The sequence below is a fragment of the Embiotoca jacksoni genome, unplaced genomic scaffold, assembly GCF_022577435.1.
Source record: "Embiotoca jacksoni isolate LCO1_2020_lvr unplaced genomic scaffold, fEmbJac1.0.p SCAF_23, whole genome shotgun sequence".
NCBI lineage: Eukaryota > Metazoa > Chordata > Actinopteri > Embiotocidae > Embiotoca > Embiotoca jacksoni.
In genome coordinates this window covers 244,941-258,748 of record NW_027185374.1, presented here as the reverse complement: position 1 = coordinate 258,748, position 13,808 = coordinate 244,941, and the positions used below count along the sequence as shown (strand labels likewise).

The 13,808-nt window shown below is 42.2% G+C and overlaps 1 protein-coding gene across 4 annotated transcripts in view; it reads left to right on the top strand.

Annotated features, from left to right (window-relative positions):
- Positions 1 to 13,808, top strand: part of LOC138203334 (rho-associated protein kinase 2-like) — a 32,850-nt gene that overhangs the window by 8,859 nt on the left and 10,183 nt on the right. For all 4 annotated transcript variants that reach the window (XR_011178709.1, XM_069158095.1, XM_069158094.1 and 1 more), the window contains exons 6-21: positions 282 to 426; positions 699 to 837; positions 2,711 to 2,802; positions 5,588 to 5,747; positions 6,990 to 7,086; positions 7,200 to 7,279; positions 7,898 to 7,946; positions 8,049 to 8,184; positions 8,550 to 8,641; positions 8,833 to 9,079; positions 10,128 to 10,234; positions 10,316 to 10,475; positions 10,956 to 11,116; positions 11,395 to 11,579; positions 11,812 to 11,881; positions 12,136 to 12,239. Coding sequence is in view for 3 of the 4 variants with exons in the window: in XM_069158095.1 (XP_069014196.1) it covers positions 282 to 426; positions 699 to 837; positions 2,711 to 2,802; positions 5,588 to 5,747; positions 6,990 to 7,086; positions 7,200 to 7,279; positions 7,898 to 7,946; positions 8,049 to 8,184; positions 8,550 to 8,641; positions 8,833 to 9,079; positions 10,128 to 10,234; positions 10,316 to 10,475; positions 10,956 to 11,116; positions 11,395 to 11,579; positions 11,812 to 11,881; positions 12,136 to 12,239 (2,024 nt within the window). In the remaining variant the exon portion in view is untranslated. The remainder of the gene's footprint in view (positions 1 to 281; positions 427 to 698; positions 838 to 2,710; positions 2,803 to 5,587; positions 5,748 to 6,989; positions 7,087 to 7,199; positions 7,280 to 7,897; positions 7,947 to 8,048; positions 8,185 to 8,549; positions 8,642 to 8,832; positions 9,080 to 10,127; positions 10,235 to 10,315; positions 10,476 to 10,955; positions 11,117 to 11,394; positions 11,580 to 11,811; positions 11,882 to 12,135; positions 12,240 to 13,808) is intronic.

The window sequence follows — 13,808 nt, the reverse complement described above, 5'->3', positions numbered from 1 at the left end:
TTGAAAAATGTGTTACTTCGAGAAAATTTTAAGGACAGTCAAGAAAGTTTGCAAAGAAGTTGTAATGAAAGAATGTACAATCATGCATTTCTAAACTCGTTTTATACATTCATTGCTGTTCAATGCGATTTATAAGAGGTTTGATCGTGTAAAGGTGGAGTTAAGGCCTCTTTGTTAATTTCTGATTTACATACAATATCTGCCAACCCTATTACTGTCACTTCTCTATTATTCCATTATCCTTTTCTTACATATTGTGTTGTGTATTTGTCTGTCTGCAGATGGGTATGGTGCACTGCGACACAGCTGTAGGCACACCAGACTACATCTCCCCCGAGGTGCTCCAGTCTCAAGGTGGTGACGGTTACTATGGCCGGGAGTGTGACTGGTGGTCTGTAGGAGTATTTATCTTTGAGTTGTTTGTTGGTAAGTTACCTACTTTTCACTCAGTCATTTTTTTTTTTTTATCAAGCAACAATATAATTTAGTGCCTGTTGTGTTGTAGGATGTTGGAGTGAAGCTATAATCACTGAATCAATGGTCTAATCATCAGTAATGGATGCATTAGTTTCATTTTTGTTGCTTTATGGCAGTTCAAACTTAACACAAGTCCACTGAAATGAATCATTGTTAAAGACAACCTTTTTGCTGTTCTTGGTTCAGTGTTTTGAAAGTTTGCCCTCTTCCCCTTCTCACAGGGGAAACTCCTTTCTATGCTGAATCTCTGGTTGGAACTTATGGGAAGATCATGAACCACAAGAATTCCCTTGTCTTCCCAGACGATGTAGCGATTTCTCAGGATGCCAAAGATCTCATCTGTGCTTTTCTCACCGACAGGTTTGCACATGGAACTATAAATTACATGACATTGCATGTGCAGACAGTTGGACACACACCCAGCCTTTTCTTTTCTACTCTACTATTCTCTTGATTGTTGACTGTGTACCAATGAAATGAGAAAGTTTGGATCACAGGAGGATGGAAAGCATTCACCTAACAGCTCAATTTAGACTTTTCTGTCAAAATAACAACAGAGTTTACATAGTTAAAGAACTTTTGTTCAGTGCAGCCGGAGTAAAACCACCAACTCCATCTAGGGGCCCTTTGAGTTTCACATACTTCAATACAAAAAATGTAACGACAAAAACATTTCTAAACACTTTTCTTAAAATTGGGCACTGTAGTTATTAGAAAAATCTATTTTCAAACAGAAGCAAAAAGTACATTTGAAAAGACCATTTTCACTGGCAGAACATTTGGTGTACTAATGAGTATGTATAGTATGTGGGATCAACTCCACATAAACCACTGCACCTACAGTATGTTCATTATAATGAGGAATAACTTATATCAGGCTTTACCTACACAAATAATACTTCAGTTGGTTCAATTTATCATCAGTTGTGGATTTATCGTATAGTGTAGCATACTGCAGGTCACAGCTACCATTTAAGTACCATTTTTCTATTGGTTGTTCTATTCGTATTAAAACTAAAAGAAGTATGAATGCGTGTATCGGTCATGTTCCTGGTTAGTGGCCCATCACCCTGGAAGAAACCACTTCCTGTTTACATTAGTAGCCCCTCCCCAACGGGGCTCAAACACAGGCCCTTTCTGCTTCATACAGAGCAGCCTTTCATTTTTCGTCACTCAGTTTATTTACCTTCTCACTCACTATTCTCTCACCACAGACAGATTCTCACATGTGTGTACGGCTGCCAAGCGACGCACACACACACACACCCACCCACCCACACACACACACACACACACACACACACACACACACCCACCCACCCACCCACACACACACACACACATCCACCCACACTCACTCACTCACTCACAAATCTTGGACACTCCAACCAATGACTGCATTCACCATTTAACCCACATGCTCTGTCACTCTCTCCCTATCTTGCTGAATCATTTCTGTAACCACTACCACCCTCTCTTGTTTTTAATCTTTCCTTCTTCATATGTTTTTCATCACTCTGTATTTATAAATCCTTTCCTCCAGCTTTTCTTGGTGCCACTTTCCATTTCTCCATGCTCCCTTTTCAGCTGTAACTTTCTCCTCTGCAGCCCGACAGTTTTCTTGGCACTGAGACACAGCTTGTAAGCCTGACTTGGTTGCATGTCACTTCTTTTTTTTATGCAGGGGTTCAAAAACTCTCCTTTTCGCTCTTTCTTCCTCCCCACCCCTGCCCTCTCTTCCTCTTGGCTGGATCTGGAATGTCCCACACGTGGCAAGCCCAAACTGCCGCACCCCTCCAGCCCAGTACCCAGAGGTGAAGGAGGGAGAAAAGGGGGACGAGGCGAAAAGAGAGAAACAGAGCGTGTGTGGAGGTTCACAGAGCGAGAGAGGAGAGAAGGAGGGAAGGTTTAGCAGTTGCGTTGAGTCAGTCGGGGTTGTTGATGTTGCCTTCTGCTCTCTGATCCTGCTGTCTTCACTCACTGGGACTGTATTCTCCCGGGTCTGGCTGGGTAGAGGAGGTTCTCAGGCGTGTCCAGGTTCCACCAGTGATCATGCGGCTCTCCATGCCGGTCAGTGTGGTTAGTGCAGAGTGGTCACTCGGCTAGGCTCCGTGTGTCTGGTGTGACATGTTGGTGATGGTGGAGGGAGGGAGGAGGAGCGGGGGGTGTTTTGTGTTCACACTGGGGCGACTCTGCTCACAGTCTGACTGCTTGCTCCTGTCACTGTGTGCAGGAAGGTTCGTTTGGGCCGCACCGGAGTGGATGAGATCAAATGTCACCCCTTCTTCAAGAACGACCAGTGGACCTTTGACAACATCCGTGACAGTAAGTGTGTGCACATGCATGTTTTTCTCTTCTGTTCTATTTTTGAATCCCCACAATGCAGGTGCAGATTTCCATCTCTTGTAATACGCAACTTGTTGTCTCTCCTTCTCGTTGCCATTGCTCTTATTTTGCTTCTCTTATCATCTCCAGCTCATTCCTCTGCAGCTCTGTTTCGCTTCAGCCCGAGTTCGAAGTTTATTTCCAGCTCCTCAGTCATTAAGCCTACATATATGGTACACATGCTCTCCATATGCTCCACACTCATATCTTACATTATATTACAAGATGCTGTGCAGAGCAAGAGATCACATATCGTAGAAAAACCTGCAGGATAACCAACTACATATGGCTACAACCTACAAGCTTAATTCAGAGAGAATTGAGAATATGAAAGTGTGAATGAATGTGTTCAATATAAGAAAATGTCGTTGCCCTGCATCCTTCAACAGATTAAACATCTTATTCCTGCAGCAAACGTAATAGAATGACACACACTGATGAAACTGAAGGACGATTGATTCAAAGTTGGAATATGTTGTGGCAGGGGGACGGACAGCATAACCATGTCTAAATTATATAAATCCAAGACTCAGTTTATCCATTAAGATGAGTCCCAAGTGCAATAACAACTGCTAGTTTTATATAGTCAATAGATTATTGTAATAGCTTGTCCTTGTGATGATATGGTATATTATTTTTGGCTGATTACTTATTAAAACAACAACATATTACAGATAACATACAAGAATGTGATGCTGTTACATTTAAAATGATTTTGTATGATTAAAATATTCAATTTTATTTCAGGTTTCATTTGCATTTACAAGTTAATTCAGCAGAGAAAGAGAAGAAAACATCAGTAATCAATGCTAAATCAATAATCATACAGCCATACACTTGGGATATGGATTTTAAAATGCTGTTATAGAGTTTATTTTACACACAGGTGTATGAAAAAAGATAATCAAACAAAAATAAAAAGCGAGAATGAAAGAATACAGATTGCACTCATGACCTTTTCTGGGTCACATAAAATAAAAATAAAAAACATTACAGAAAGAGATTCTAAGTTTTTTTTTGTACAGATTGGAAGTTGTTATTATATATATCAGATACAACATTATCAAGTGTTTACTGTAACATTTCAAATTTACCATTTGATCACTGACATAAACCCTCTGCACCATATCATCAACTATGAAGGAAGGAAATAAGAAATAAGAAGGAAAATACGGGGAGAGGATAAATCAGGAATATGAACAGGACCTCTGTGTCTGTGTATAATTAGATTCAGACTCTTTTTCTTTGGCTCTCGCTCGTGCTGCTTCACCTGGCTCTGATTAAGACAACAGACAGAACTCCTGATCAGAGCCTGGCAGTCTGGAACAAGAAACCACTGCTGTGCCACCGCTGTGCTGCTCAGCTCCCCTTATGTTTGCACATGCATGTCCTGTCTCACGCAGACATGCACACACACGCACACACACACACACACACACACACACACACACACACACACACACACACACACACACACACACACATTAAAAACATGACCCTGCTCCTGTTCTGGCATCCCGCAGAGCTGCTTGTACCTCCCGACCCTCTGTGTCTGTTTACTCTCTGCTTTGTGCCCCTGACTCCGGTGTGTTTTGGGCTCTTATCCTCTCCTAGTTGTCTTAATGTTTAATAAGCCTCGGGATGGTTGAGGGGAGCACCGTGGATGGTTGAGGGGAGCACCGTGGATGGTTGAGGGGAGCACCGTGGATGGTTGAGGGGAGCACCGTGGATGGTTGAGGGGAGCACCGTGGATGGTTGAGGGGTGATGGATGGATGCGACGGGAGGCAGCGTCCCGCTCAGCGGCAGGCGGGGCAGGCTGTGCGGCCTGCGTGGAGCGGCCTAATGAGAGGGGCGCCCCAGTTTGGAGGGTTGCTCCCGCTCTCTGACTCTCACTGTGGCCACGGCTGCCTGTCATTAGTCGCCCGCTATCAGAGAGCATTCTGGGAAGTCGTGCCACAAGGGCCTCCACGGAGCGGCCTGTGTCTCTCTCTGTCTCACCACATTCTAGCTTTTTTTTCTGCCTCTTCTTTTTTATTTCCCCATCATTTGTTTCATTCCTCTGCTTGATCTTTGCCTGTATTTTCTCCACCATCTTTGAGTCACATTTGTCACGCCGGAGGTTGTGTCTTGACCTAACAGTAATGAGATCTTTGCTTAGAGCCAGAATTGCCTTGGTCTGAAGGACTCGATTTACAATGGCTGCTTTTTTTTTTCTTTTTTTTTTTTTTTTTCTAAATTAGGGACTATTTATAAGCTAAAGTACTCGCTTAGTTTTATCTGATTGGCCCTATGACACATTTTTGTCTGCGTGTTGCGCAGACTTTTAAAGTGCGCCTGGCTGTGAGAAGGAAGTAGAAGGAGCGTTCTCTCCTGGCGTGGTTAGGCTTCGTTTGTGAAAGGCGCTGTGTGTGGGGCACAAAGCGAGTACTGTACGGGAAAAGGAGTGGTGTCAGGCTCACGCCAACCTGCAGAAAGCTTACTCCTGCCATAAGCAGTGCCAAAGTTGGCACAGAGTTTCCTCAAAATGCTGAAACAAATATGCAATGCTGAAAGATTTCTGAAAATGTATTTAAAATTTAAATACCTGCAGTGTGAGATTTCAACCTTTGACTATTTCATTTTATGTAAAACAGCATCTTTCTCTTTCGTCGAGCTCTCCTGGTTCGCACCTCCTCCTCTTTCCCCTTTTCGCTCCATGACTCTCTTTCTGTTTCTGTCTTCCAGCTGTGGCCCCAGTTGTGCCGGAGCTGAACAGTGACATAGACACCAGTAACTTTGATGACATAGAGGAGGATAAAGGAGATGCTGAGACCTTTCCTCCACCCAAAGCCTTTGTGGGCAACCAGCTACCATTTATTGGCTTCACGTACTTCAAGGAGGATCAGTAAGTCTTTTTTTCTAATACTTTCTTTACTTGTCTCTGCTGTTGTGCTCAGGAGTTTTATCTATATTCATACTTGGTGAGCTTTTATTTTTGTTAATGTGCTTTAAATATTGATATAAGGATTTTATGTAGACAAATGCCAATTCAATGCTTGTGAATATGTGAGATTCCTACACTAAGGAAGCAGGCTTCAGGACAGCAGCGTGCCTGAAACACGAGAGAAAAGACAGCTTCATACCTTTAATCCAGTCTTACACCGGTCAGACACTGGAGGCCTGTTTCACTTTCACACTACTGCCTTGTACTGACATTCCCTTTAGCTGCCCACTTTACTTATGATGAATCCTAGTTTCTAAACCAGGGTTTTGTTCAGTGAAAACTGAAAAAAATATACATTTATGTGTTGGATTTATGATCCTATATTGATTTGTTCAGCAATGTTGTCTAACTAAAGTTATTATTCAACTTTTTAGGCTTGTATTAATGAAAATGAATGTTCAGCTATTTGTGTCTTCCACATTAATCTGAAAAAACAGAATCAAGGTCAAAACAATGCAATTTAAACCATTCAGTAAATGATTGAACAGCTTACGTGGCAATCAAGTGCTCAATTTTCTTATTTAACATGAATATTGACTGATAATAACTCACACTGAAGTCTAACAGATCATTTTAAGACACATCCTTTTCAGCTGTAAGCCTTTTTATTTTTAAGAAATTATGAACACCATGCAAGAACTGTTTCCCTAAAGGGCAAAACTGGTCTCACAAAAAGACTTTCAGATTCTTTGGTCATTATGCAGCAATGTGGCAGATTTATTTAATGATTCCCAGAGATTGCCCACCATTACAAGTCCACCAACATGGTTAACAGTTGGAAACAGACTGAGTGGGTTGAAAGATTTCTCCAAAGGTAAACCGATTCAGATATAAGAATAAGACTGTGTTTTTTTTCACAGTGTGTGGTTCCAGGTTATGTGCTCCATGCGTGAGCTTTGGGTTATTCAGTATAAACGCTGTCTACATGGTAACGAGAAAATCATGCAACATGTATCTGGATGAACATCCCGCTTCCTCTGACAAACCGATTGGCATTATGGATCTGGTGAAGTCGAAATATGTGACTTGGTTGTCTAAATTTGGACCTGCGGGACGTGTGGGATGTTGTCAGGGTTGGAAAAGCACCTCGGGTAAACTCGGCTCCAAACATTCATGGCTCTCTCCTTCTTCTCTCTCGCTCAGGCTGCTGAAGGGAAATAACAGTGACTCTGTGGGGGATTCAGAAAAGTGTGAGGAAAACTTGGAGGATAAGGAGAATTGTTCAGACAGTAAGAAAGAGGTGGGTGTTTTTCTGCGTGAGGTCAGAGGTGAAATAAAAAACAGATCCTAAAGTATGGTAATAGATTAGATAATATCAATATTTTCTGGTCATCTGTCTGTCTTTCTGAGCAGCTGCTGAAAAAGCTTCAACAGCTGGAGGAGCAGCTCAACCATGACATGCAGGCCAAAGACGAGCTGGACCACAAGTGCAAGTACGACGAAACACACACAAACACACAAACTGAGCACCACCATGATATATGATACTAGTTACTGTACAAACTGAAAACATGAAGCTACTTTTCACTCATAATAAAGCATCTCATTCAAACAATCTAACTAACAACTAAACTTTTACTTTAAAGTGTTATTTAAATGGATCTTTACCATGAAAAGGAAATGAATACATAATTATCCAATTTATATTTAATATTTTTACAGTGGTACATGTAACATGCTTATATTGATCCCTTCAATTTTAGACACTGGTGTAACTGGTGTCTGTAAAACTGACAATCAGTTAAAAGATTGTCCCATTCTTTCAGGCACGGAAGAGATTTTCATTTTGTCAGGAAGTATGCAGGTTTGTTTAGAAAACAGGACGTGACATCACATCCCCCAAAGCTGAAGTTTTTAGAGACTCTTAAGAAGGCAAATTAAAAGAAAAACCTTTCAACAAAAGCACAGACAGAGCAAAGTTGTTTTTGTCTCGCACATAGTCTATATTGTGTTTTAGAATATTTTTTAACAATTGCAGTAAACAATGTGCATATAAATAAAGAGAAACTTTGTCTAATAATCTAATTCATTAAACTGTTTTTACTCCCCAGAAATGCTACCAATCGTTTAGACAAGCTGGTCAAAGACTTGGATAAGGAGGTAAGATTGAATGGATGCATTTAAACTATATACCTGATATGCTACAGTAGGTAGTCGGAGTTTGTTTTCACTTACAGTGTGTGTGAATCCTTCTCTCGTTAGATGAATAGCAGGCAGAGAGTTGAGGCCTCACTGAGGCAGCTGGAGAGAGAGCGAGCTCTGCTGCAGCACCAGAGTGCCGAGAGTCTGCGCAAGGTGGAGATTGAAACTGACAGAAAACGCAGCCTGGAGAATGAATGTGAGCAGCCAAGAAGAAATCCTATGAAAATATTTGGCTTACAACTCCTGAATATGTTTCCATGTGCATTTTCCGATTCCTTTATTGTAATGATTTTATAAAATTGGATACCTGTATATTTATACAGTGCAGGTCATTGATTGTTCTAATTTACAAAAATTGTACCTATGAATCTGATCATTTCCCTTTGAAAGTTAAAAGTATTCAAATGTAACTGAAACTCAAGGACATCCAGGACGCCTCGTTTTCCACTGTGAATAAATACAAGCTCTAATTGAATGGATTGCGGTATTTCCGGGGTCCACTGAATGTGTTATATCAAATACTACATTAACGCTCTACATGACTATGTGTTTATTAATCAGTGAATAACCTGAGGGACCAGCTGGAGGATCTGAGGAAGAGGAACCAGAATTCACAGATCTCAAATGAGAAAAACATCCAGCTGCAAAAACAAGTGAGTAGAGGGCTTTTTAACATCACCCACCATATCTTTACAATTCATAATTTTTCACAATGCTTCACTGTTTCATGAGTAATTGTACTTGTGCAAATCAGACATGTAAATTCAGTAAGCCTTATCCCAGCAAGCAACAGTGACCGCTGTTTTGATCTTTTTTTCACATCACAAAATATTTGTATCTGTAGCTCGAGGAGGCCAACATTGTGCTTCAGGCTGAGCAGGAGGCAGTAGCGCGGCTGAAGAAGAGTCAAGCGGAGGCGCAGAAACAAGCCCAGAGCCTCGAGGTCAACCTCAGGGAGATGCAGGAAAAGTGCAGCCAACTGGAAAACGGCAAGATGGAGCTGGAGAAGCAGCTGAGGGGACTGCAGGCCGAGCTGGAGGAGGAGAGAAGAGACCGCAACCTTGGAACCGAAACTATTACTGACCTGCAGGGTGAGACAATGGAGTCTCTCTATTACACTTTGAGCGTAGCAGCTGTTAAAATGCACCCAGTAAATAGTCTCAAGTAGATTTAAAGCAAGGCAAATTAAAGGTTTAGTTTCCCAACACACTACTTGATGCGGTGCAATCAGTAGTTGTTAGTGGCTAATGTTAGCAAAATGTAGGTAAACTCTCACAGGACTGTCACTTTAATTCATATACGTAGCCAAAACAAAGATGTCAAAAACTAGCAATAAGCTGAGGAAAGATGTTGTTAAGGTGTGGCTGTTAAATTTGATTTCAATAACTATCTGTTTGACTAACTTTAATGTGTCTATTAAAATAGTAAAGGGTTAGAAAATTTTAAATTTACCAGTCGAAGACGGTAATTCAATGCCACAACTGCAGGTAATCAGATTGATCTTCATCGACTTGTTGAAAGCTACTGCAGTAAACATCTCCTCAGCAACAGGAAAAAGTGATTACAGGAGTTGGAGCTGGAGACCAAACAGGGTATTTAGATGTGAATCGTTTTTTGGACCCGGCTTTGGGAAATGTTTGATCATAGGTGGAAACATCTGCTCAAAAGGCTGAGAGAGAAGCAAAGCGGCAATAAAAGCCAAAACAAGACCTGAGCCAGAACCTCTTGTGAGTTGCTGTTTGGAAACTTCAACATGCTCAGTCCATGCAAAGAGGCCCGTCGCTGAGGTCAGAGGAGGATGTATTCAAACACAAGTGTTACCTATTTACTGTGATGCTTCATGATTTCCCCCCTTGTGGGTGGAGTTAGGGAAAAGGAAATAAATCATGAAGTGCAGCGTTTTTTTGAATATTTAAGGCCGAACATGGGCTGGGTCATTATGTAATGTCTGAAACAGAACACCTCCGGTGCATTTATTTAATTTACTGCACGTTTGTCTGAAGACTGTCACATCATATACAACCTAATTCTGGCAGCAATCCTGAAAAATCGTACAAGTCGTCCTAAATTCTTTCTATAATAAATTTGTTATTATGTCCTCCCCCCCCCCCCCCCCCCATTCCCATTCCCCCACCTTAGGACGTATATCTGGCCTAGAAGAAGAGCTGAAAGAGGTGAAATCATCTCTCTCCAAGGTCCAGACTGAGAAGAAGGACCTACAAGAGAAGCTCAATGACCTCGAGAAGGTTGGTTGTCATTTCTACCTTCTAATTTCCAGCATTAACTGAGAAATATTCATCCTAAAAACCTTCATTTCCACTCTGTAGGAAAAGAACAATCAAGAGATCGACTTAACGTTCAAGCTGAAGTCGCTCCAGCAGAATCTGGAGCAGGAGGAAGCAGAACACAAGGCCACCAAAGCCAAGCTTGCTGATAAAAACAATATCTACCAGTCCATCGAGGAGGCTAAATCTGAGGCCTTAAAAGGTGAGCAAGCGGGAGAACAATAAAATGAAAGTTGATCCAAGAATACTGAATACTATAATATACTGTAGATGAATAACGTAGATATGAAAGCAGTGCTTTAAACTATATTTTACTCACATAACTTAACACAAACATTGCATTAAATAACACAAAGAATCAAAAGAAATACCAATCTCGAAAGTCCAAAAGTGTCTGCAACTTTTTAGGAAAGCTGGAGAAGGCGTGAATGAAAGTGGAGGCTTGATTTATGGAGAAGACATATAACAGACAGCATTTGCAAATAACTACAGGGCTGCGACATAAAACTATAATAAACTGGCCTTCAGACACTTTGCTGATTGTCCCTCTCACACTCAACCATTTATCTGCTGCTCCGAGCAAGTTCATTGAAAGGCAAGAATGGTTTTGTCGATACTGCACTATTGAGCGCGGTGTCGATTACCCTCCTGATGGTTTTCTTTGCCATTTCCTTTGCTCCAGAGATGGAGTGCACCCTGCAGGAGGAGCGCAGCTTGAAGCTGCAGGTGGAGGGGAAGCTGCTGCAGCTGGAGAAGGACCACTCCATGCTGGACTGCGACTACAAGCAGGCGCAGCACAAGATGGACGAGCTGCAGGCTCAGAAGGAGAAACTTTCTGAAGAGGTACGACCCAATCACGGTGTCCAACAGCATCATGTAACCATAACGGTTGTAAAGACATATCCTAGAGCCTCTATATAATTCACAGAGTGCATACTTTCATTTTGTGGAGCTGAAACAAAACAGACAAAATGGTCAAAAACCTTGCGATGTCTTATTTTCTGGCAATTTATGGACTATAAAGCTTTTCAAATTCTTAAAATAATAAACAGTAAATTGCAGCTCCGTATATGTGTAGCTAACTACCATTTTGAGGAACCACATTATGTTTGTGTCTACAGGTGGTGCACCTGAGGCTTCGTCTGGAGCAGGAGATGCACAAGCGCAGTTTGAGCCAGAGTGATCTGAAGATCCAGAACCAGCAGGTGTCTGTGCTGCACTCCTCAGAAAAACAGCTCAAACAGGAGCTCAACCACCTGCTGGACATGAAGCAGATTCTGGAGAAACAGAACCAGGAGCTACGCAGGTCAGACAGACACACACACACACACACACACACACACACACACACACACACACACACACACAATCAATGTCCCAATGAACATAATGTACATGCACACACAGAGAAGCTGCATTTGTGACTGTTGTAACGTTGCTGGCACATCTCGGTTTTTATGTGATTTGAGGACGCTGCTTTGGCTCTGGTGTTCAGCTGGCCTGCAGCAGTGATTGACAGATTTTTGGTGGTGTTTCAGGGAAAAGCAGGAGGCTGACGGCCAGTTGAAGGAACTGAAGGACCAACTGGAGGCAGAGCAGTATTTCACAGTAACTCTTTCTTTGCTTTTTTTGTGCCTCCTGCCTGCGAACAGCAGTGACAGCCAAACATTTGAAAGTCAGCACAGCTAACATATATTGTCAGCCTAGCTATAAATATCATATATCTACAATATGTGGCTTGAACATGAAGAGAGAGTACATTTCTCAAAATTGACTCCCTAAGTGTATATATTGTCTTGGTGCAATCGTCTTTTAACGTGTGATATGAAACTAACTGAACGTACATGTTGTCTTCATCTAAGACCCTTTACAAGACGCAGATCCGCGAGCTGAAGGATGAATGTGATGAGAGGAACAAGCTGTACAAAGAGGCGCAGCAGCGACTGGCAGAATACCAGGAGGAAAGGTAACTGTCACTGCTGTCTGTGCTTGGACCTCCAGTGGACTCCTTATCTGGTCGAGAAACGCTTCAGCAAGAAACAGTATAGCAATGAACTTGCAACATACACATAACACACTCGTCCAGATATTAACAAGAAGAACCGAAAGCAAAAAAGGGACATGGACATGTCAAGACAAAAAATTATAAATAATAAAACATGCTACACGACAAGGTGCAAACTCGGGTACAGTATACAGTGGATACGGAAAGTGTTCAGACCCCTTTAAATTTTTCACTCTTTGTTTCATTGCAGCCATTTGCTAAAATCAAAAAAGTTCATTTTATTTCTCATTAATGTACACTCAGCACCCCATGTTGACAGAAAAAAACAGAAATGTAGAAATTTGTGCAAATTTATTAAAAAAGAAAAACTGAAATATCACATGGTCATAAGTATTCAGACCCTTTGCTCAGTATTGAGTAGAAGCACCCTTTTGAGCTCGTACAGCCATGAGTCTTCTTGGGAATGATGCAACAAGCTTTTCACACCTGGATTTGGGGATCCTCTGCCATTCTTCCTTGCAGATCCTCTCCAGTTCCGTCAGGTTGGACGGTGAACGTTGGTGGACAGCCATTTTCAGGTCTCTCCAGAGATGCTCAATTGGGTTTAGGTCAGGGCTCTGGCTGGGCCAGTCAAGAATGGTCACAGAGTTGTTCCGAAGCCACTCCTTTGTTATTTTAGCTGTGTGCTTAGGGTCATTGTCTTGTTGGAAGGTGAACCTCCGGCCCAGTCTGAGGTCCAGAGCACTCTGGAAGAGGTTTTCTTCCAGGATATCTCTGTACTTGGCCGCATTCATCTTTCCTTCAATTGCAACCGGTCGTCCTGTCCCTGCAGCTGAAAAACACCCCCATAGCATGATGCTGCCACCACCATGTTTCACTGTTGGGATTGTATTGGGCAGGTGATGAGCAGTGCCTGGTTTTCTCCACACATACCGCTTAGAATTAACGCCAAAAAGTTCAATCTTGGTCTCATCAGACCAGAGAATCTTATTTCTCATAGTCTGGGAGTCCTTCATGTGTTTTTTGTCAAACTCTATGCGGGCTTTCATATGTCTTGCACTGAGGAGAGGCTTCCGTCGGGCCACTCTGCCATAAAGCCCCGACTGGTGGAGGGCTGCAGTGATAGTTGACTTTGTGGAACTTTCTCCCATCTCCCTACTGCATCTCTGGAGCTCAGCCACAGTGATCTTTGGGTTCTTCTTTACCTCTCTCACCAAGGCTCTTCTCCCACGATTGCTCAGTTTGGCTGGACGGCCAGGTCTAGGAAGAGTTCTGGTCGTCCCAAACTTCTTCCATTTAAGGATTATGGAGGCCACTGTGCTCTTAGGAACCTTGAGTGCTGCAGAAATTATTTTGTAACCTCGGCCAGATCTGTGCCTTGCCACAATTCTGTCTCTGAGCTCCTTGGACAGTTCCTTCGACCTCATGATTCTCATTTGCTCTGACATGCACTGTGAGCTGTAAGGTCTTATATAGACAGGTGTGTGCCTTTCCTAATCAAGTCCAATCAGTTTAATTAAACACAGCTGG